The sequence below is a fragment of the Sinocyclocheilus rhinocerous genome, unplaced genomic scaffold, assembly GCF_001515625.1.
Source record: "Sinocyclocheilus rhinocerous isolate Xijiao unplaced genomic scaffold, SAMN03320098_v1.1 scaffold298, whole genome shotgun sequence".
NCBI lineage: Eukaryota > Metazoa > Chordata > Actinopteri > Cypriniformes > Cyprinidae > Sinocyclocheilus > Sinocyclocheilus rhinocerous.
The window spans coordinates 537138-561832 of record NW_015650702.1 but is presented as its reverse complement, the minus strand read 5'-3'; the positions used below and the strand labels follow the sequence as shown (position 1 = coordinate 561832).

Genomic DNA, 24695 nt, shown 5'->3' with positions numbered 1-24695 from the left:
CGAGAACAAACAGAGCACATCCCTCAAATACGCGCATCCTCTATTACTGACTGATCCATCTTTATACTTGTTCATGAATGATATTGCCTTCACTGTAAAAAAAAATTCCACCTCCTGCAAAATAAGTTTGATGGACTTTAACGTTAGTGTATCACAAACACTTTAAATAGCTGACTCTCTCTGGCACAACTAAATATTAGATTTCAAATGTAATGTGCTCGATCTCGATTCACATTTAGGTGTATATCAGTCCACCATGCTGACTACTGCTATACTTTGAGTTCTTCGGAGTCACATCACTTGGTCCTTACATCCATTAGTCCTTTTTCCTTACATGTTCAATTGGTCGTCTTTACTTTTTAGAAAGCCAGTGACTGTAAGTACTGCAAACTTATGATGTACCATCAAAACCATACTACAACATTTACACATCCTTGGACTGGAAATCCCCTCCAGTGATTAAGAACTGTAGGGGACGGAAAAAGAAATTAAAAGTTCAACAAGTAATTAATTTCTTTGTTTTGACATGCTTAAGAAGTCATTTGTGTGTACTTTTCCGCACAGTATGTGGTTAGTACACACTGCACCTGGCAATTTTCTCTTGCACAGATGTTCAGTTTAAGAGTTTCACTTTTCAGAATTTCATTGTCATTGGAAGCACCCAGTCCAGTCTGGTTTTATCCTGTATCTTGGTCTCAATGATCTATTCATGTATTCAGCAAAATCACTATTCCAAAGAGGTTTTAGTCTGTCAGATTACAGACTGCCTCTGTTCAATGCTAAACAGTCTATCAGAACATCTTCAATGAACAAAAGCAGACACAAAGACTGATTCTCTTACCACAAGTTTTTTATTCAGGCAGTACAGAGAAAATGCAGCATGTTTCCTGATCCAGTAATCAAGGAGACACACACAGGCAATCGAGAGCTAATTACAGTGACCTGAAATAAACAAGGTGTTTCGTGTATTCTGTATGTTTTTTGTTTTTTTTTGCATTGTTGTTTCTAGATATACCTTTAAATCGTTGTGTAGTAAATTGTTGACCGTGGCTTTATAAATTGAATCTTTGAAACAAATATTTGTAAAAACATATTATTTGTTTGAATTTCAAGACAAGTCTACAGATTTATGAGCGAACCACAAAAACATGTTACATTCTGAAATGCAGATGTATGCGATTGCCACCTAGAGGTAAATACAATGAACAGGATGGGTTCTAACTTAGTTAATTAAACTTAATAGACCTGATTTTTAAAATCAAATGACAAACAACTCTTAACGAATCAGTTCGTAAATGCACATTTAAAAAGTTTTAACATAAAACACACACATAATTTCACCTGCTACCAACATTTTGGTGCAATTTGGCTGTCACAACACTTAATAACTATATTCAAAATCTGCCTCTTTTGTGGATAGTACATGGGTAGTCATGTTATTTAATAACAGTTTCAACATAAAGAATGAGAGTAAACCTCTCAATAAACCTGAAAATATTAACCAAGTGGCTAAACATTTTAGTATTTCTTAAAGCACCTAAATAATAGGTCATTAAAAAAAACAAACGCCTGCTTAATGCTGTTTCTAACTAATCTCAAATATGCATTTATGCCATCAGGAAGTAAAACGAATTTTTCAAAAAACAAACAACTCTAGACATAAGTGACATCCAAATGACTGTTTTTAACCCAGTTTACAATCTTGCAACTTTTCTGGTTAATTCTCACCCTGAGACTAGTGCCAGCTTCTAACCTGATTGCTCGATTCATAGTGATCGACTGAAACCAATAGTCTCTACAAATCATAGACTCCTTAGCACTTATAATCTCTCTCTCTCTTTCATAGTTTCTATGCTGCTGTGTGACATTGACCACTAAAGTCAAATCTGTACCAGGCTCACACTGGCCATAGGCTGTACGGTAAGAGATCCTAAGATTCATCAAATACAGGCCCTCTGTGGAGATGTGGAGGACTGTTTGGTTTTCCAGCTTGAAATTTTGGGAGTCATAGCCATCATCCACGTCCAACCACTCGATGGGCTGTTGTTCTGAACAAGCATGCATCTGTCTTAAAGCTGTTTTAAGAGAGACAATAAGTCAAAAGACAAAACACTGTAACTTGACCCTAGGTCACAAAAATGTTCCTATGGTATTTCTGAAGACATAGAGCTTAAATTACACAGTATTGTTCTGACAGGTCTCTCAAACTAAATTCAGGGGGTCTTATGTACATATCATGTGACTACTTTTTTGATGGTATAATGACACTTAAAATGAATAGCCTACAGTAGGCTACATTAAGTTCTTTTTGACTAATTTACCACTAATTAAACGTACGTTCAAGATGAACAGAGTGTCCTATTGGTGAATCTGTAGTTTTCAAAGCCTCTTGATGAGCGCCTGAGAATGCTTCCTGAGATGTAGAGAAAAACAGACAGTTTTCAACTCCTCCCTTATTTTGACTAATTATTGGATGCATTTAATTATTATATTTAGTTTGATATTGTGGCTGTTAATCATTTTGTACGTTTAAAATCAAAGAATTTCGACTTATATTTTACCGTAGTATTTTGTTGGTGAAACTGTATCCACACCAAAGTCGCGAAGAACGTTGCAAGCAACAGCGCGGTGGCCACACGCAGTCGTGTCTCCTGACGCTTCATGGTTTGACAGTGCCGCATCAAGACCTGCAGCATCTGTCCCTGCTCCACGCCAAACTCGAACGTCTCAGCTTGAGCCATGTGCACAGATAATGCAACCACGTTACTGGGTCAGGCTGCCAGTGGCGCTGTTATTTATAGTTCATGTGACGTTGAGCACAGACCGCCCTCTCTCCTCCCGTCGGGAGACACCGTTACTCATCGCGCGTCTGCATGTCCAAACGCGCTGGACATCCGGCTTAAGTTAGTCAATGCATCAATCTGGAGGAACCCGCTTTTGTTCAGAGGTTTCTCTTTCACACATAAAGACAGCGACTCCGTTTATTTCGTCATTTGTTTGAACTTTGTCCTTGGCATTTCTTTGAAAAATAAAAACCCCTTTAGAGACGAGCGGTCACTATTAGCTTATGTTGCATGGCAGAAAAAAAAAACTATGCGAAGATGCATTAGTCATAATTATAGCACTTAGGCAGAGATCAGGGGCCAGTTGCATAAACTTTTAGCCATCATGTTAAGACTGTGTTTCAAGAACTACTTTGACCAACTAGCAGTTGCCAAGGGGCAATCAGTCTTACTTTTCCAATACAAATAAGACCAATCTACCTTCTCATAACTGAATTAAAAAAGTTATGACCAGTCTTGAAGAAAAAAAAAATTAGATGACTAACTTTTTAAGAGTCTAAACAGTTTATGCAACCGGCCCCAGATCCCATGGCATCCCAAAACGACACAATAAACAACATTTCTCAAGAGCAATTTTTGAAGGGGACACAAATAATACAGCTAAAATTGTACTTGTAAGGATACACAGAGGAAAGCCTTACTAAAATTAGTGCAGCAGGGAGACCGTGCCAAATTAGACAACTTCAAGCTGTTGTGGTCGTGCTGCGACAGAGGTCGTGTCAGTTGTAGACATTAGTATCCGTCACAGTGTTGCCAAGTCCGCGGTTTTCCCGTGGAATGTTGCCGCGGGTTTTTTTTTTTCATGTCCGCGGGTTGGAACGGAACGCGATTTTAACCTTGGGACCCCCTCGAAACGCGTTTAGTTGGGGCTAGTTTTGAGTAACAATTGGGCGAGTTTTGTTGTGAAAACCTGGCAACCCGCGTTTCTTGTTACAGTGAAATTCCACAAGCACTGGCAGAGTCAAAAGTAAAAATTTTTATATTATATATTGAAAAATGCAAATTCATTCTCTGCCAGCAGGTGGTGCTTTTCGCCAGGAATATAGCCGTTTCCCCCATAACCACAGTAAACAAAGCAGCACAGCACCTGACTTTGAAACTTGCAGTGCTCATATTTAATCAATTAAACCATAGCCTTTTGAAGTGTAAGCTATATCTCAATTTACATGTATATTTAGTTTTTTTAACTGGAGCACCACCTGAGTCTTCTCCTCCTCCTATTTCTACCAGTGATCATTGTTTGTTTCCTTCCCGCGGTACTCCCTCCGCACATATCAATAGCATCACCGGGCTGTAGGTTTTCAAGTTGAGGGGACAAATGGGTTGAAATTTGTATGCGTCGATCGTGTGAGAAAGATGCGTTTCATACAAGATCTGGCAACAGGACAACCTTGGAATTTGTTGTCGTGATTATTCATATAATGAGGTTTGGCCCATACAAATTATAGGAGTTTTACCGGAAGCGAATGTAGCGAAAATATAAAATACGCATAGTGGGATTTTTTTTAATAGAAAGATTAAAAATACGGGAGAAATACGGGAAAATATTTAAACGGGATGATAGCGGGATAGAATGGTAAAATACGGGAGAATCCTGGGAAAAATGGGAGGGTTGACATTTGTGGTGTTTTTATTTTTCTTGTTTTTATTCATTTATAATTATTTATATAATCATTTATAATGATTAGCCTTTTATCAAATTTATCATTTGATTATTTTATCATTTTAATTATGTTAACCTTTATTTACTTATTAGGCTATTTTTATTACGCTTTTATATTCATATTATTTATTTTTTTGCTTATGCATTTTCATTGTTTAATCTTATGATTGTGGGGTTTCATGAACTGTTTCATCTGTATGAATAAGAGATAAGAGTGAATGTTTATGGAAATTCAGGGTGCTGGTCAGACAATGGTCCTAGCATTGAAACATACGCAAATACAGAGTTCTGGCATGAAACTCTAGATGGAGCAGTCCGGTAGGTCTAACTCAATCTGACCTTATGACATCATTATCACATGGCACAGATGACTGGTTCTCTCCTGTATCAGTAGCCAATGAGCTCGCTGCTCAACATTCAAATATATGACTAGTGCTTGCCATAGGTTGCAGCTTGCTTCAGAAACCCTCCACCTTCTCCAGCTCCACCTGTATAGATCTGCTACGAGGTGATTCATGTATGCTTTATGGGGGTTATTTCATGTATGTTATATTTGCAGCAGCAATATTTCTCACATTCTCACAGCAGCATGTTGTGGATGTATTGGCAGTAGCAAGTCTCGGTACTTGCTCTGCCGCAGCAGCAGCATAGCAGATCTATTCCGCCAAGACCAAATACTTTAACATTGTCATGTACATTACCATGCCAATCCCTCCGAGAGTTGTCATGACAGAACTAAGATTATCCAATAAGCTCTGCTCCTTTTTACCACCATTACTTTGTCTCCTGCTCTTCTCTGGCTTTACTCAGTCAACTCTTGGCTGATAGAAGACTATTAATAGAGTTTTGGGTACGAGACAAGACTTCCTATTAATGGGTTTTGGCTAGTGCTGACAAGTTTATCTGTTAACAGACAAAACTGATATTTTCTGACAGGATCTGGTGTCTGGGGCTGAATCTGATATTTGTGGCATGGTCAGTTATTTATGGACATTAATAAGCAAGCCACCTTTACATGGTACAACTAATGAAAATACAAATGCTCGATGGAAGCTCTACATATTTCAATCTGCTGGACAGACTACTCTGTCCAACTCTTCCTTTCCACCTAAAGCCAGTGTGATCCCACCCTAATGCCTGTGTGATCTCTTCAAGCAAAAAGAGATGGATGAAAAATCTTAGTCAATAACATCCACTCAAATATGATGTGTGATGCAGGCTCATAAATCATACTGTGCTGGCTCATTTAGCCACAGGAAAACTGGACCCCTAACTGAGCCTGGTTTCTCTCAAGGTTTTTTCCTCCATTTCTGTCACCTGATGGAGTTTGAGTTGTCGCCTTTTGGCTTGCTTAGTTGAGGTTTAAAGAACACAGTTCTCAGTAATAGCATCAATTTGACAGAACTAACGTTATCAAATGAGAACAAAACTGAATTGAGTTGAATGACACTATTGTCTTCTGTAAACTTGCTTTATAGCTAAATTTAATTTGTTTAGAATTGACCATTTTTGCAACATCAACTGTCATTGAACTGAATTGAATGAATCTTGAACTGATTCAAGCTGCAAATGATACTAGTGATTAGTTGAGCTGCTTATAGCCGAATTGAAATGAATTGATTTACTTTATATAGTTATTGAACTGAACTGAACCAACACTGAACTGAGACATGATTGTCTTAGAACTGCTTTATAGCAGAATTTGGATTTGTCTCATTTTTGAAGTTTGCATCAGTATACAATCTGTATTGTATAAAGTGCTATATAAATAAAGGTGTTTGTACTTAAGGAAGAACTGGAATGCAGGATTGCTGTAGACTGCACAAACACAAAATTCAGCTGTTTTATGACAGAACCCTATAGGGATTGTAATAGTACTGCAATTTACTAATACTACAAAACGTAAAATGGTAAAGTAAATAAATTGTTTATCACTAAATTTAATTGTAAAGACTTGGAGCGACATTTCTTGACCAATGTGTCTTATAAAGTGTCATCAAAGCATCTATGGAACCGTCCATATGAATAAAAAGAGAAATGATGAAATCCACACTGGACAAACTCTTCCTGGACTTATGAGTCACACTAGGTCACACTAGTCACGCAGGCAATCAGAGAAAATGGTTCAACTTCCTTCAGTCAACATTCTCATGGATGAACAATTTACAACAAAAATCCCCATCTCCTTAGACAACAAACCCTTTATGTAAGGCATAACAGATGCTTTTATTTTTCCCTGCATTATAAGGAGCCAAGACCTATTAGAAGCAGGTACTTGTAAAAGAGGGGTGTAGGCCTGTGGTTATACATTTTTCCATACAGATGTTGACAGAAGGAAGTTGAACAATATGCTCTGGTTGCCTGTGCAAATTTGATTGTCTTTGCATTCTGGTTTCCCCTTAATGTGACTCATAAGTCTACACAGGGTTTATCCAGTGTAACTTTGATCAGTTCTAACTTTTTTTCCCCCCCCATATAGACAGTTGGAGAGATGCTTTGATGATGCTTTATGGGGCACACTGGACGAGAAGCATAGCGCCAAGTCTTTACAATTTGAAAACATTGGACTGTCAGTGTATGCAAAACCCTCCCATGTCACTTACATAGTTATCTATTATATTTGACAATATTTATCCCAAAACGCTGTTCATGTATATTCACCCTAGGCTGAAAGATTATGTACATGCATTTTTAATCCATTTTACCTTATAGATATCTTTTTTAAATCATCAATGCCTCTTAGTTCATTCTTTAAATAATCTTCTTAGATTCCCTGTTTTCGATTGCTGCCTCAAACTTGAGCACGAGTAGCTACGGAATGACATATCTGGTGTAATTATATATATATATATATATAGTATATATTAGGGGTTACACCGACTGTTCAGTTTCTTGCACATTTTGACTCTCAAAGCCGTGATTCCCATTCACTTCCATTATAAGACTGACAGACTGCAACGGTTTGAGTTAAAAATCTTTGATTGTGTTCTACTGAAGAAACAAAGTCACCTACATCTTGGATGCCCTGGGGGTAAGCAGATAAACATCAAATTTTCCTTTTTGGGTGAACTATCCCTTTAAATCTGGAGATTGATTTGATCAATCTAAGACTACATTTTTTTTGCCCTGATAAACGCCTGACTGAACTGGCAGGGTGTATTGGGTCATTGTCCTGATGCAATGTGAAGCACTTTCTGATGAGTCTGGTGACATTTTCTTGAATATTGGTAGCCAAGATGGTTTTGTACCCTTCCAAATTCATTCTGCTACTGTCATCATACATTAAGTCATCATTAAAATGCTGGGCCAGAGACAGCCATGCATGCCCATGCCATTACACCACTTCCACCATGCTTTACAGATGAGGCTGTATGCTTAGGATCATTTGCAGTTCCCTTTTTTCTCCACACTTTTGCTTTCCCATCGTTTAGATAAAGGTTAATCTTTGTCTCATCTGTCCATAAAACTCTGTTCCAAAACTCTACTGGCTTTTGCAAACTTTTTGTGCTGGTCAGAGGTTTGCATCTTGCTGTGTAGCATCTGTAATTCTGTGTCAAAGTCTCCTGCGGACAGCAGATTGTCAGAGCAGCACCCCAGCTGTCTGGAGGTTGTTGGTGATTTTACAGACCCACATTTTAGGGTTAATTTTCACAGCTTTTATGATTTGTCTGTCATCAACTACTGTTGTTTTTCTCAGCTGATCAGGTCTCCAAACTTTTGATTTCTCCATGCCCTTTGTTTTTGCCGTAGCTAATTGACTTCCACTTTTCTTTTAGCAGCCAAATTGCTTGCTTTTCTCTCAAAGTCAGCCCCCTCGTCTTCATCCTGGTTTGTGTGTGTCGTCATCGATTGCAAGACTCAGAATGCGGAAGCAATGGATATAACTGATACGACACATTCCCTGCTTTTAATATCTGAAGAATTAATGCAGCAGGACTCAGCTTATCACTCAGAAAGATCTGTGAGGCAAGTGTCCCAATACTTACGCTCACATCAGATAGTGGGATGAACTCTAAAAGTGCTGATCTTCTTAGCTGGTAAAACATTTATTTGTTGAAACTCCCAATAATAAAATGTGACATTCTGTAGTTTTTTATTTATTGTTGAATTCTTTCATATGTTAAAAGGGGTATTTACATTTGTCCATAATGTATTACCATCCACTCATCCATCCATACTGCTTATCTTCTGTAGGGTCACAGGAGGACAGGAGCCTGTGCCAGCATTTTTGGCCATGTAGGCTAATGTATTCCAATGTATGGATTTACTCATTCAGGACGGTTACAAAAACGTGATTTATTCATTCACAATTTCTTCATTAGCAACACTTTAAAGCTTAAATTCACAACATGACTCAACTGAAACCCTGTAGCTTCAGACTTGACTCACCTTTTTTTCCGTCAGATTTAAAGTCTCCGCCACAGGGGGGCAGTACGTACCGCTACATCTAGGCCTACATCAACTAAATCCGCCCTTCTCACACGCTTTACTTCAGGACCTATTATAGACCTCCTTGTTCAGCATCCAGATGTTACATCGAGAATCATCCAACTAAACATTTTTGATTCCCAGAATGTTCTAGGAATCATAGTTAATGGCTGTAAACAAATAAAGAAACAAAACTAATTACAAATTTAGATAACATGTTGTAAATTCTCATTAGGTTGTCACACAAAAATCTCCTACAATGTAATGTTGGTTTATGCCAGTTTGACAGACATCAACAATTTTTTTTCTCTCCGAATAATTATTCTATAAACCTTATTATTATTATTATTTTATGTTTAATTTGCTATTCTACCTAAGTACAAAATAAATAACTCATTAGACAAAGTATATGGTCATACTGTCATATTTTGTACAATTTTAGTTTAACTTGAATGTTTTCTTTGTACTTTATACCTAGGAAACAAGTCAAAATAAAACATTGTCTGGTCTTTGTGACATTGATGTAGCCATTCATTTATTAAACATCTATCACAAACAAGTTTCTATTTAAGTGTGGTGTTTGTTGATGTAGCTAATGTACAGAAAATTACATACACAATATCTGAGGCATGCAGAGGGAAAACATATTACTTTATTTATAATTATTAGTTTAAATAAAAATATTACAAATGACATAAATATAATATTGTTTGCATATTTGAGAACAGTAAAAAAAAGTAGTCAATTGAAATAAAGTGTGAACGATTACCTTGTTAGTTACAACACAAGTAAGGGCTTAGCTGTGAAAGAACAAAACTTTCATTCATTCAAAAAAAAATCATTACATTTTGTCTCTTATTTAAACATTCTTAAGACTTAGCCAGCAGGTTTGATTCATCTGAATACAAAAAAGTATGCATCATCATAAATGGTATTTTCCTGACTGAAAAAATACTGGGTTTGAAAAAGAACTTTCCCACTCGCTGGAAAAGAAAAACTCCGCTGTCTTATTAAAACAGCTGATGTTGTTCAGATTCATATGGCTTGTTTGACTGATTGGATTAGTGTAACTAGTGGGGTTTTTTTAATGTGGAAAAAAACCCCACCACTACCACCCCTAGTCACCCCCATAAGAAAAAAAAAATTCCATGACATCCCTGCATGAACAAATAAATGCTTCTGTGGCTGGATGAATCTGCTTACAGCTAAAAACTAGCTCCACATTTCAAGAACTTTGAAAAAAATGCTGGTTTCTTGTCTTGAAAAGAAGCACATATTTACACAATAAAATATTGCTCCATAGCTTTTGATACAATGAACATTTATATCAAACACTGATGCTAGAAAAAGATAGGTTACGAGGTTTTTACATTCAGCTGTCGATGATTAAACAAAACTGTATGATTATATATACAGGAAGATGCATTTCACTGAAGAAATACCCACTTGCTCAGAATTAGCTTACTATTGTTTAGTAAAACAATGTTCGTTTGCAGGCACTTATGACATCTTTTATGTACGTAATACATGAGAATCTTCAAAGTCAGTGCTCATTAACAGTATATCGTGACCTTTTTTTCGTCTTGACTCATAAAAAAACTGAAACAAAACAAACCTAACTCATATATCTGTTGAGAGGAAAATGTGTCATGCTTCTGAGAAGATCATGAGATGTGATCTTCATATTTCGAAAGGAAGAAGAAAAACACCAAGAAAGTATCACAACCCCCCACGCAATCCTTGTTAATGTCAGCGAGCATTTCCTAGTACAACAAACAGCTGGAAAATCTCAGGTGTTCTAGCAGCTGATCTTGAGACCGCATTCTTCCTAAAATGTCACATTTAAAGCTAACAAGAATATAAGAACAACCGCCATTGTAAAAACTGGACATGGATATGGCTTTCACCTGGAAAGCCAATAACTTCTGCAATATATGCAACAATCTACCAGTCGTCTGCCCATTTTATGATAGTGATAAAACTGGAAAAGGGTTGTGGTGTGCAGTTCACAAATTCACTCGGAAACACTCTCACTGATAACTGGCTTGTTGGCTGCATTTTCATCAGAAGGAAAGTGTTGAGCTTGGCGTCCTGAGGTGGGTCAATCACCACCTGAGTGTCGTGTGCGGCTGCAAATAGCTGCTTCTCCCCATCAGAACTGAAATCCACTAAAATTTTGAGCTCTACAGTAGAGCTGCTGTTCTTCTGTGGGTTCAGTTGGAAGTTAGCTTGTATGTAGACCAGGTAGACACCTTTCTCTCGAATGATCATCGACATGTTGGTGTGGTCCAGAATACTCTCATTCTTATTCTTATTCCTGTATCCGTGCCACTCATCCTCCCAGATCAAGCAATCATCTGTCTGATTGTAGCCCTGAGCTTGAAGAGGATAAACATGTAGCAAGAAGTTTCATTATAGAACCACAGAGGTTTATATTAAGGCATGTCATTTCAATATAATACAGTTTTTAATGAGAAATGTGGACTTTATGTGAAACCATTTTCTATCAGCATCTTTCATAAATATAGCTATTTAGAAACAAATTTGTGGACAATCACCTGTCAAAAGCCAGTGTTCCTGTGAGACTTGATGAACATACTTTCTTGAGAACATACTTTCTATTGCAGAGACTGTGCGATCAAAAAAGAAAAACATCAGTAAGCATCTCCAAGGTTTCCACCGCTGAACGAATGCTGGTTAAAAATGCCAACAAATAAAACTGTTGTATGACTAAACGTGCAATTCACAGCTGTACAGGAAAATGCGTTGAAGCAGACCACAAAAATGCATTACACTACATAACACACAGCGAGAATGCTCGGCTCCCCACCCAAACATTCTCAGACTCCCACAAACACACACGCACAACAAAATGCACAACTGGCTCGGTTAGGCTATACATGTTACCATTACCATTGTAGTAGCCTAACCACATTTACTATACTACCGTTAAACCAGAATAAATCAGAATGGAGATTCTTCAAACAGTAAGAGCTTTCAGAACCTTTCTACCATTTGCAGTAGCCTAGTTTTCTTTTTATATTAGTCGCGGTATCAACTTTTATTGTTTATTTCACTGACTACAAAACACGCAGTAAAGCTTGTTTATGTTTAAATCATGCTCAGTTTTCATGTAAACAAATTGTTTAGGTACTTGTGAATGGTTATTGGTGTCAAATTATAACCTGGGCGCGAGTTATCGAGAGTTTTTGGCTACACGTTTGAAATAGGGTATCAAACGCTTTATTTAGAAACGACAAAATTCAAATTATAAGTTAGTCAGAGCGTGTAGTTTCAACAGGAGTCGCATTCGCTGAGGAGGTTACCGTAGCAACAGTATTCTTTAAGTATCTTTTTTATGTATCACAAATTATTACAAATTCTCAAGTGTTCTTAATTTTAGAACTGTAGTTTTCCGCCAAATGACCGTTGCCACTTGCGCCCTCCACAGAGACATTCTAAAACGCCGAACGTGGCTTAATGGACTAATACAGTGACATAAAGAGAACAAAGTCAATATACATCTTACTGATGATGCACACTAACTATATACAGGCTAGAAGATGCACTTACAATATAAACGCAGCGTTTTTCTCCCAAAGAATACTGTTATAAACAAAAAGCCTAATGAGCAATGTAGCGTGAAGAAAAATGGAAATAAATGCCGCGAACAGTCGCTGACAAAATACACAGTATGTAGACATGAGATAATATTTAGGTATAACTTACCATTCACGATTTTAATTCTTTGGCATCCAGACACCTGTTGAAGTTACAGTAAGACAGGTCACTTCAAGAGTAGATTGCACAGAAACAGAGCCAACGTAAAGAGCGTACATAAATGCATCCATTCGTTGTTTACAAACGCGCCCTCTGCAACTTGATCCATAAATTAACTATCCACATAAAATGCTGGAGAAAGCGCTAAGATGGAAAACAAGGACGTGCTTCACTGCCCTGTGTGTGTACCTAGCCTATGTGAATTGAGGATCGGTAATTGTTTCTCTTTTTTCATAAAAATGTTCAAACCGAATGCTTACTAGAATGGTAAACTATCTGACTAGACTTTTATTCAACCAAATCAATCGCCAAGTTATTCTTCAAAGTTTTCAACAGAATCCTTAACACCGGGTAATTTTATTGTCCAAAATAACAATATCTAGATGAAGAATCAGAAATTCTGAGGCTGTAGATCAGTTATATTTACCTTCGACATGAAAACATACGTCAAACACGACGCGATTAAAATAAAGACCAAAGCTATCAATGTCCAGATAATATGTGCCCTGGCTGCCCGCGCTGTATCCATGCCTGCTCCTCAACAAGTTGAAATAACTGCAGTCTCACACAAGAAATGACTCTTGTACCGGATGAAGTTCGCGGCTGTAATGAGATAGGCTATGAGTCTCTCCCACGCGTTCAACGGTGCGCTACTGACTCGCATCACCTGTGGGTGAGATGAAGGTGGATGCGATCATGATAACAGAAAACGTATAGCTTTCACTATGTAAAGCATGCTTTCATACATTTTATTGATATCTTGTAATCTGAGCCAACATCTTGTTTCATTTGAGTTATCAGCACTGTTTGTAATTTCAATCTTTTATCAGATTACCTGTCTGGAGAGTCGGTAAAACCTACAGCTACGAAAATAAGGTGAAGTGGATGGAGAACAGTCATGTGTTTTAAGACACAAAAGTTTAAATCGTTAATCTTAAAAGGTCCTGAAGAGCGACAATGAAAAGAAATCTTAAAGGGGCAGTTCACCCAGAAATTAAAAAAAATTCTGTCATCATTTACTCACCCTCATGTCATTACAAACCTGTATAAATATCAAAAGGAGAAATTTTGGAGCATCGCTTTGAAGGTGAATGAAGACAATGAATGAAGATATCAAGTCTCCAAAGGCTGCAATAATTACTGTAAAAGTAACAAAGTAGTCTACTAGTGCAATTTTGTGAGGATTGTGTTGCAATTTAGCAATGAAGTAATCATTTGTTTGAATCAGATCGTCTAGTGATTTGTTATACGTTTAAAATGTTTTGAATGATTCATTCATGGTTCTCAAACTAAACTCATTGAATCATTTAATGATCTAATTACAGGTTATGCATCAGCGACTGGAAGCAAACTATTAACAGCCAAAGCTAAATAATGTAAAAATCACAAAGCAACAATAGTGAGGACAGTAGAATGTAACATTCATTTATCAAAATAAAATAAAAAAATGTGTCATTTAAAAAAGCAAAAGAAGAGTTGCGTTTAGTGTTAAATTATAATTTACTGTGATCAAATCTGTTGATCTAATCTGTTACCGGAATTAGCTATAATCCCATAGTAGACAGTAACAGTACAATGTCGCAAAGTAGCAGTTAAAATAGAATGTTTTTTGCAGAACACTGCTGCCATTCCATCAGCTGCTGTTGTTTAAAGTCTCTATTATCGACTTCAATTTCAACTGTTCCTCACACAAAGCCATCACGTGTCTTCAGGAGACCTAAAATGTGATTTTGCTTCCTTTTTCAGTCTTCATCACCACTGTCATTGCACAGAAACCACTGACCAGGACATTCCTTAGAATTTCTCCTTTTGTATTCTGCAGAATAAAGTGTGACACAGGTTTGGAACAACATGTGTAAATGGTGACAGAATTTGAATTTTTGGGTGAACTATCTCTTTAAGAGCAAACATAGACCTCAAGTACTTCAGAGACCACCCATCTGGTATTTTCCCACAATGTTGACTGGAAGTCATAAGAAATATCTGTAATCAATCATGCAAACAAGGTCACCACATACGTGTGCTCCCATTGGGTGTGGGTGTTAGCAGAAGCATCAGCAAAAATTGTTATGCACTGTGCGTGTTTAGGTTTTGCTGGCACTTTAGGGACATTCAGTATGTTTGTGAGCATCTCACTGTTGATTCAGACACAGATTATGTTTTTCCAGTTATATTTACACACACATATATATTTTTATATGACTCATTTTTATCGGTTACTCTATTTACAGAACTCACAAGTTAAATTTCCAAAAGAGGGCAGTTTCCCAGATGATATCAAAGTAAGTAAAAGAAAATGCCCGCAAATGTCTTCCATTTCGAAGGCCTACATGGCTCAGTGATGCCACAATGACATCAGATTCCACTCGTCAGCACTCGATTGGCTAAATGCTGTTGATTTCCGGCATCATGTGCTCAGATTAATTTAAATGTCTCGGGATTTTTGATCTGCAATAATGATTCACTAAGTCAGTTACTTGAGCGAAGTAACTGACTTATTTGATTTTAAAGAACAATCTGAGAATGATGATCTTTATTTATTAACTAGGACTGATAAAGCTCAGAATTCGAGCAGGGAGGCTGTGTTGGCTAGCTTTGCATTACCCATTTGGATCACATTCTGCCAATATCTGAGTTAGATATTCAAATAATTCTCATAAACAATTTATTTCCAATGTCACTGCCGGGTTTGTGGGATTGAGGGATGATCTTGACAAGAACCTCAACATCTCTGTGTCATGGCAACAGTATTTCCAGGTAGGCAAGAGAGACATATGAAAGACTCTCACTACTACAACAGTTAGTTTCCACTTGAAATGCTCTCCATTAGCAAAATGGAAAAATGCAGTGTTAACTGGGACGGGAGATAAGTGAAAATCAGTCGTGTTTTGAATCACTCCCACAGCAAGTCTGCATTGTGTTTACAATATCGCAAACAAAATCAACATAATCATCATATTTCTGTATGACACTTCAAGTCGTTTTTATACGAGGGAGCAGGTGACAAATGCAGGGGTGGAGTAATGTGTACAATAACACCTCTTTTATGGTTTCAAAAGTTAATTTCTCCCTTAAACATGGTTTCTGTGAAAAATAACTAACAATAATGAGGTCAGGGTTTAAGAACATGCTAAAAGCTACTTACATGTAAAATGCTTTATCTGTTAGTATTTAACAACATTAATTTACAACAGTCAAAGCTTTCGTCCTATATCAGGTAGTGATTTGCTGTGATCAAAACGTGGACAGTGAAAGTTGAGGACTAGCCAATGAGATTACAATTTTGCACATTAGTCCCGCCCACTGCCGAGCTCTCAGAGGCTTTTGCTCGGTCTTGACCAGGTTTTATGCGAACGGCTACCATAATTCTAGGTTCTATTATTTTAATTCATGGCAAGAGTAAATAAATAAGCCAACAAAGTATAAAAAATAATAATATGAATATAACTTTTTTGCTTATTTATAGACCTTCAATTGTTTCAGGAGGATGCTTTGTATTTGCTTTGAAAAGCATTTCTGAATGAAACACACATATATATTTTTATATGACTCATTTTTATCGGTTACTCTATTTACAGAACTCATAAGTTACATTTCCAAAAGAGGGCAGTTTCCCAGATGATATCAAAGTAAGTAAAAGAAAATGCCCGCAAATGTCTTCCATTTCGAAGGCCTACATGGCTCAGTGATGCCACAATGACATCAGATTCCACTCGTCAGCACTCGATTGGCTAAATGCTGTTGATTTCCGGCATCATGTGCTCAGATTAATTTAAATGTCTCGGGATTTTTGATGTGCATATCTGTTTTGTCATTACTGATTACTTGAGCGAAGTAACTGACTTGTTCGATTTTAAAGAACAATCTGAGGGCGCTGATCTCATACTAAAGCTCAGAATTCGAGCAGGGAGGCTGTGTTGGCTAGGTTTGCATATTCTGCCAATATCAGAGCTTGATATTCAAAACATTCTCATAAACGGTTTATTTTCTGTGTCACTGCAGGGTTTGTGGGATTGAAGGATGATCTCGACAAGAACCTCAACATCTCTGTGTCATGGCAACAGTATTTCCAGGTAGGCAAGAGAGACATACGAAAGACTCACTACTACAACAGTTAGTTTCCACTTGAAATGCTCTCCATTAGCAAAAAGGAAAAATGCAGTGTTAACTGGGACGGGAGATAAGTGAAAATCAGTCGTGTTTTCAATCACTCCCACAGCCAGTCTGCATTGTGTTTACAATATTGCAAACATAATCAACATTATCATCATATTTCTGTATGACACTTCAAGCCTTTTTTATACGAGGGAGCAGGTGACAAATGCAGGGGTGGATTAATGTGTACAATAACACCTCTTTTATGGTTTCAAAAGTTAATTTCTCCCTTAAACATGGTTTCTGTGAAAAATAACTAACAATAATGAGGTCAGGGTTTAAGAACATGCTAAAAGCTACTTACATGTAAAATGCTTTATCTGTTAGTATTTAACAACATTAATTTACAACAGTCAAAGCTTTCGTCCTATATCAGGTAGTGATTTGCTGTGATCAAAACGTGGACAGTGAAAGTTGAGGACTAGCCAATGAGATTACAATTTTGCACATTAGTCCCGCCCACTGCCGAGCTCTCAGAGGCTTTTGCTCGGTCTTGACCAGGTTTTATGCGAACGGCTACCATAATTCTAGGTTCTATTATTTTAATTCATGGCAAGAGTAAATAAATAAGCCAACAAAGTATAAAAAATAATAATATGAATATAACTTTTTTGCTTATTTATAGACCTTCAATTGTTTCAGGAGGATGCTTTGTATTTGCTTTGAAAAGCATTTCTGAATGTCTCTTTTGAGAGACAATATCTTTATTTATCATGCACTTTTTTGATTAACAACTTTGCAGATTGTTTTCATTTAAGGATAGCTACGTTATAAACGGCAAAAGATATATTTTTCAAAATCCCATATGACCTGCTGTTTAAGAAGAATAGTGCAAGCAGCACTACACACCCACATGAAAACAGCAGTGCAACTGGTGTTTATCATAGCAAAGGCAACGTATCAGATGAATTCCGTGAGCGGAAGACGAGAGCGCCGGAGTTTAGGGCAGTCTCTAACATTAATTCTGATCATGGCTAGTCTTAAAAAACGAAGACAGTTTGATGTTCGTCGTAGGAGAAGTCACAATGCAGGACTGTGCGCCAAATCTTCTGACACTGCCAGAATTTCGTCGGAGGTAAAATTTGATTGCAACGGCCATTAATCAGCTGTCGGTGAACATGTCAAACTAACGACCAAAGACTACTGGAGCTCATGGTGGTGTAGTGAAACCAGTGGGTAGTGGTTGAAGGAGTAGTGTGGACGACTATGGACAGGGCAAGAGAGAGAGAGAAGATCAGTTTGAGACTGTATGCATCTAATAAAACGCAACATATCCAAATGAATTAAATTATGAATTAAACTCCAGTGATTGTCCAGTGATATTCATGTACTGCTGCGGAATATAAATTGTGAATGTGAGTTTATTGAATGCAATGGAAAAAAATACTGTTTACCATGACTTAGTAAGAAAACGAGTTTGTGGGCTGTATGCAGATAACAAACTTCAGTTTTAGTCTGAACAATAAGCAAATTTATTTGGTTCTTTTAATGAATCATTAAAAAAATTACTAAAAAAAGTTACTTTTTTGAATCAGTCTGACTGAACTTCTGACTCACTCACCGAACTGACAGTTATTATTGAACTGCAAGTTATCATCATGTGAAAAATAGAGAGAGAGCAAAAAAGAGTAAAGGATAAGAAGCAACAAAGAGTAAGAGGAAGGGAATGAAAAAGGGTGAGAGCAGCGAAACAGTACCATGTGGAGCCCTGATCTAGTGTAATGTAGATAACAGATGCTGCATACTGGTAGAAGGTTCACAGGAAAAATTTGTCTCAGACGACCAAATCGTGGCCAAAATCGCACAGTGTGAGCCGGGCTTGATCACATTTTTGGAATGTGTTTTTTAGAGTTGTGCATGGGCTTCTAAACACAGAACTCCTTTTGTGGCACTTATTACTAACCATTTTTGCTCAATAGAAATGGACAAGATCATACAAGAACATAACAGTTTATATAGCTCAGCTATTGAAAATATGCCACACGTCAGCATATTGCTCAAACTCAAATGTGCTATGTAAGGGAGGAGGGCTATAAATATTTGAATGCAATACAAGATGTTAAAACATGTTATAAAAACAAAACCTTTGAAGTCAGGCACTTGATTGATGCTACCATCACGATTCTTACACAGATGATGCCATCAGAAACACATGGTCTAGATGAAAGTGATGATTATACTGAACAAAAAAAAAGAAACTGATCTGAGCAATATAGTTTACTGTACATGTAAGAAAGGAGTCATGCTTTAACCTTTGCTTGATATTTGTGGTCTCACTAACGGAAGAGTGCAAACTGAAGTATTTACAGGTGACTTTGGGATGTACATAATGAGGTCATCTTAGTTTTGCAGAATATGTAAAATGCATCTGGTATAATTTTATTTTGTTTCTTTAAAATTATATCAACTTAATGTCATTAATGTAAAATACTAATGCTCATGCATTTGGACAAATGCAGTTTGGTATTTAGTTTGGTTTGAAAAACAGAACAGTGCCTCAAATACAACTGAATAATAATTTTTCACAAAAGTGAAATGTTACAATAATAATAATAATAATAATGAAAGCACATATTATAGGAAAACTGGCTTTTATTGAAATTTTCACAGAGTTAGTTGTGAATGTGGTGCACCATGCATAATGCACAATGCATACATATGCAAGATTAAAACACCATTACGACGTCAGTCTCTCTGTGTGCGCATGAGTATGCTGGTCCCAGAAACAGGACTCGTTGTCATATGTACCAATACAATAGCAGGCTCCTCATGACAACCATTCTGTACATCTAATATTTACATAGTTTTGTACCAACACACCTCAGATAAAGACAGCTTCAGGATGGTGAAAGTAGGGAGAGAGCTAAAAGTAGATGTCCCAAGAGTCATCTGACATACAATCACAGATTAACTATTGCTCGCAGGCCATCGCCTATCAAGAACAGACTCATTCATACACACCCTTTTATGTGTTCTTTTACTGACAATTCCAATAATAATAATAATAATATATTATATTACCCCGCTCAGCACCCACACATACACCCACACAGTCAAGTATGGGCACTTATTCATCACTGAACCATTTGCTCAACTTGTTTTAGCCTGTGCTACACAAATGGCAGTGATTGATTACTGTCCAGTACGGCTGTTGGACCCATCAAGCATTATTGCTCATCAGATCATATATGTTGCCCTCCTCTGCGACTCACACAAACAGACCCTAAGCCATCAATACAAGAGAGAGAGATTTGTCCAAATAAATTAACCAAAACTTAAACTCTCCCAGTCAGACATGTTGTGTCAAGTCCACACAACAAGGCGTGGCACCTTTTAACAGGTTGCCGGGTGAAAGGTCACAAAGGAAAAGTGGATCGAGGAGAAAATTTCTGGAAAAGAAATAAAACACGTACAATTCCATACACCATGAAACAGTCTTCTAAATCCACTTTGCCGTTGTAAAACTGTGACGAGAATTAGTCAGGCTCTCCATCTGAGACTGACACACAGATCCTTTTTGGCCTGATAAAAACAAATCATCCCTTCGTTCTCGACAAGAACCTCAACATCTCTGTGTCATGGCAACAGTATTTCCAGGTAGGCAAGAGAGACATACGAAAGACTCACTACTACAACAGTTAGTTTCCACTTGAAATGCTCTCCATTAGCAAAAAGGAAAAATGCAGTGTTAACTGGGACGGGAGATAAGTGAAAATCAGTCGTGTTTTCAATCACTCCCACAGCCAGTCTGCATTGTGTTTACAATATTGCAAACATAATCAACATTATCATCATATTTCTGTATGACACTTCAAGCCTTTTTTATACGAGGGAGCAGGTGACAAATGCAGGGGTGGATTAATGTGTACAATAACACCTCTTTTATGGTTTCAAAAGATAATTTCTCCATTATACATTGTTTCTGTGAAAAATGACTAACAATAATGAGGTCAGAGTTTAAGAACATGCTAAAAGTTAATTACATGTAAAATGTTTTATCTGTTAGTATTTAACGACATTATTTTACAATAGTCAAAGTTGTCTCTTTTTGCTCTCGTCCTATCTCAGGTAATGATATGCTGTAACCAAAACGTGGACCGTTAAAGGTGAGCACTAGCCAATGAGATTACAGATTTGCACATTAGTCCCGCCCACTGGCGAGCTCTCAGCGGCTTTTGCTTGGTCTTGACCAGGCTTTATACGAACGGCTACAGTAATTCTTGGTTCTGTTTTAATTCATGGCAAGAGTAAACTAATAAGCCAGCAAAAATAAAACGGGGAAGACAACCAAGTTGAATTACTTTTTTGCTTATCTATAGATGTTCACTTATTTCAGGAGGATGCTTTTTATTTGCTTTGAAGGAAAAATGAATGAAATGACAGCATGTACTTAGTATGACTTAAAAAAGTGACTCAGATTCTGTGATATTTGTTTTATGACCCGTTAATGGATACACAGAAGGTGTGGGCGATTGCAGGAATACTCCCCAGCTATCTGCCTCTGACCTTTAAGAAGGGTACAAATTAAAGATGAGAACATTTAAGTAGGTGGGGGGCTTTTACAGCTATTCTCCACTGGATTGTTTTTCAGGATTGAGCAAAAGCAAATCGTTCATCTCAGAAGAAAAGTCGCGATATGGAAATTGTGTCATCCAGTATTTGTGGTCAAACATTCACTCTGTACATTAGAACTATAAAAGAAGATTGCAGTATGACTCAAAGACAAGCCACCTGGGAGCAGCCACTACTAAGTACAGATCAAAACAGATTAAGCCGGGCTCACACTGTGCGATTTTTGAAAAGTCCTTTAGGATTGTACTTCAGTTTTAGTCTGAACAATAAGCAAATTTATTTGGTTCTTTTAATGAATCATTAAAAAAATTACTAAAAAAAGTTACTTTTTTGAATCAGTCTGACTGAACTTCTGACTCACTCACCGAACTGACAGTTATTATTGAACTGCAAGTTATCATCATGTGAAAAATAGAGAGAGAGCAAAAAAGAGTAAAGGATAAGAAGCAACAAAGAGTAAGAGGAAGGGAATGAAAAAGGGTGAGAGCAGCGAAACAGTACCATGTGGAGCCCTGATCTAGTGTAATGTAGATAACAGATGCTGCATACTGGTAGAAGGTTCACAGGAAGGAGCGATTCCATCTGTTCAGTAGAACAGACAATGTCAGACCATACGCAGTGTACATAAAGACTGAAAACCTACCTCAGAAAACATGCAAGGTTCATCATGCTGTGTTATTTTAGTTATGTACTATTAATAACTTGTTCATGTCTGTAGAAACCCTGTGTGGGATCTCAGTTGTCATTAATGTCAGACTGTACGACAGTCAAGACGTGTTAAAAACGGGTGCGCGCAAGAAAACTTGTCCGGAGTTCTACATTATCAGCCCACAGTCCCACACACGTTCAGTGACTGCGAGCTGCATTGCACGCGGGGCTGTAATGTTGGCTATCATTAAAAGTATATGAATGGCGGCGATACCGGCGTATTTAAGAAGAATAGTGTAAGCAGAACTACACACCCACATGAAAACAGCAGCGCAACCGGTGTTTATCATAAGAAAACGAGTTTGTGGGCTGTATGCAGATAACAAACTTCAGTTTTAGTCTGAACAATAAGCAAATTTATTTGGTTCTTTTAATGAATCATTAAAAAAATTACTAAAAAAAGTTACTTTTTTGAATCAGTCTGACTGAACTTCTGACTCACTCACCGAACTGACAGTTATTATTGAACTGCAAGTTATCATCATGTGAAAAATAGAGAGAGAGCAAAAAAGAGTAAAGGATAAGAAGCAACAAAGAGTAAGAGGAAGGGAATGAAAAAGGGTGAGAGCAGCGAAACAGTACCATGTGGAGCCCTGATCTAGTGTAATGTAGATAACAGATGCTGCATACTGGTAGAAGGTTCACAGGAAGGAGCGATTCCATCTGTTCAGTAGAACAGACAATGTCAGACCATACGCAGTGTACATAAAGACTGAAAACCTACCTCAGAAAACATGTAAGGTTCATCATGCTGTGTTATTTTAGTTATGTACTATTAAAGTATTTATTAATATTTTGTATTAGCTTTAATTTTTATATTTTCAGATTTTATTTTTAGTTCACGTTTTAATAATTGTATGTGCTTTAGTCATTTTTATTCGTTTTATAAAAATATTTCAATATAGGTTTATTTTTTTGTTTTAATTTGAGTACATTTAGTACTTTTAGTTAGTTGCCAAGGCAACATTTGTAATTAATTTTGAGAATAAAGTATTGAAAAAAATATTTATATTTTATTTTATTACAGATGGAATTTCTTAATTACCAAAAACGGAAAAGTTTTAGTTTCGTTTTATGTTAACAATAACAACACTGTCATTATGGGAAACACTTTATCAGAGACATTTCAGCCATTGTTGGAAAGTCAATACCGAAAGTCAATGTTGCCTTTTGGAGCTCCATTAGTGCAGCTACCTCTATAATGGAACGTCATCAGTGAGCGGGAACATGGTTGTTCTGTAGCAGCAGAGCTCAAGACAGGCCGAAAGAGAAGGATTTATTATTGTTGGCTGAGTGGAAAGATTGACGAAAAGTGAGTGTGGATTTGGCTGACTTACTGAAGTGATAAATCACTCTTTTCTTCTTCCTCTCTCTTTCATATATTCACCCTGTGGTCCAAGCTCACTGTTTGGCAGCCCGAGTCAGCCTGCCTGTGGGAATGTAGGGTCTGTCCTCTTTACTGTATGCCACTGATAGAATCAGCAGTGTACAGACAGATGTTCTGAGTCAGAACACCGATCTGGGATAAGTCATTCTACAACACATCCTCTCTCCCCCTCTCTAAAAACCACAGTCACATACCACACAAAGCACTTTTCAATCACCACTTAAAATAGTTGCTTAAATATATTAATATCAAAAGTTCAGGTCCTTCCTGTTCACACAGTCTATAGTGTAAAGTAGTTGCTTAAATATATTAATATCAAAAGTTCAGGTCCTTCCTGTTCATACAATCTATAGCGTAAGGCTGGATAACATCAACGTGATGCATTTAATATGTTGCACTTTTGTAAGTGAATCACAACTGAAACTACACCAAATGCATGAGAAAGCGACTCAGTGTGTCCACGAGAAAGAGTTAACCTGTGGGATCAGTTTCAACCTCTCTCGATTGGTTCACTTCACTTTTCTTCAGTACTGAAGTGCACTGACAAATGATGGTTTCAGAGTCACGGCTTTAACCAAACTGCTGAAAATTATATGAATGAACGTAATAAAAAAAGAATGTGAAGTACAGATGCAATAATGCGAATTAAAAAAAAAACATCAATAAATGATACCCAACTGCAGCCAAAAATCGCTAGAAGTTTTACTACTGCAGGCTCTCACCTGTAGGAGTGCAGTTCCTGGCGAGCGCGTCCCCTGTGAAGCCTTCTGCGCAGCGTTCGCAGTGCGGCCCCGTAGTGTTGTTGATGCAGCTCAGGCAGTGGCCCGTGTCCGGGTGACAGATCCGAGGGGATATGCGGGGGTCTCCGTTCCCGCTGCAGTTACAGGGAAGGCAGATGCTGTCGGCGTTGTAGAAGCCATCACTACACTGCTCACAGTTGGGACCCTGGTACTCTGGCTTGCACTGGACACAGAAAGGCTGGCCACTTGAGTCTAAACACATAAAGAGACAAAGGAAGTTTAAGATTATAGACTAGATTCACTCACTATTTTCACAAAAATAACCAAAGAACTTCAGCTATGACAAAGGCATCTGAAGACCCAGAGTTTGTTTCATTTGGCCACCAGATGGCAGAATCTTTTAAGGATGTTGAGGACAG

General features: G+C 37.4%; 3 protein-coding genes across 3 annotated transcripts in view; all 3 read right to left on the bottom strand.

Annotated features, from left to right (window-relative positions):
• Window positions 1–1531: 1531 nt before the first annotated feature.
• LOC107712378 (uncharacterized) lies at window positions 1532–2767 on the bottom strand. The gene is made up of 3 exons (XM_016517613.1): window positions 2562–2767; window positions 2338–2413; window positions 1532–2075 (listed from the first exon to the last, which is right to left on the bottom strand). The coding sequence occupies exons 1-3, from the start codon at window positions 2739–2741 to the stop codon at window positions 1654–1656; spliced, it is 678 nt and encodes a 225-aa protein (XP_016373099.1). The 5' UTR covers window positions 2742–2767; the 3' UTR covers window positions 1532–1653.
• A 6940-nt stretch (window positions 2768–9707) lies between these two features.
• On the bottom strand, window positions 9708–13592 carry LOC107712358 (uncharacterized). Its single transcript, XM_016517581.1, has 5 exons — window positions 13550–13592; window positions 13142–13381; window positions 12664–12697; window positions 11493–11564; window positions 9708–11312 (listed from the first exon to the last, which is right to left on the bottom strand). Exons 2-5 carry the CDS (start codon window positions 13241–13243, stop codon window positions 10879–10881), a joined length of 642 nt encoding a protein of 213 aa, XP_016373067.1. The 5' UTR covers window positions 13244–13381; window positions 13550–13592; the 3' UTR covers window positions 9708–10878.
• A 4398-nt stretch (window positions 13593–17990) lies between these two features.
• The window catches only part of LOC107712354 (multiple epidermal growth factor-like domains protein 9), an 80750-nt gene continuing 74045 nt past the window's right edge, over window positions 17991–24695 (bottom strand). The window contains exons 5-6 of the mRNA XM_016517578.1: window positions 24259–24528; window positions 17991–18073 (exon numbers count right to left, since the gene is read on the bottom strand). Coding sequence (XP_016373064.1) covers window positions 17991–18073; window positions 24259–24528 — 353 coding nt within the window. The remainder of the gene's footprint in view (window positions 18074–24258; window positions 24529–24695) is intronic.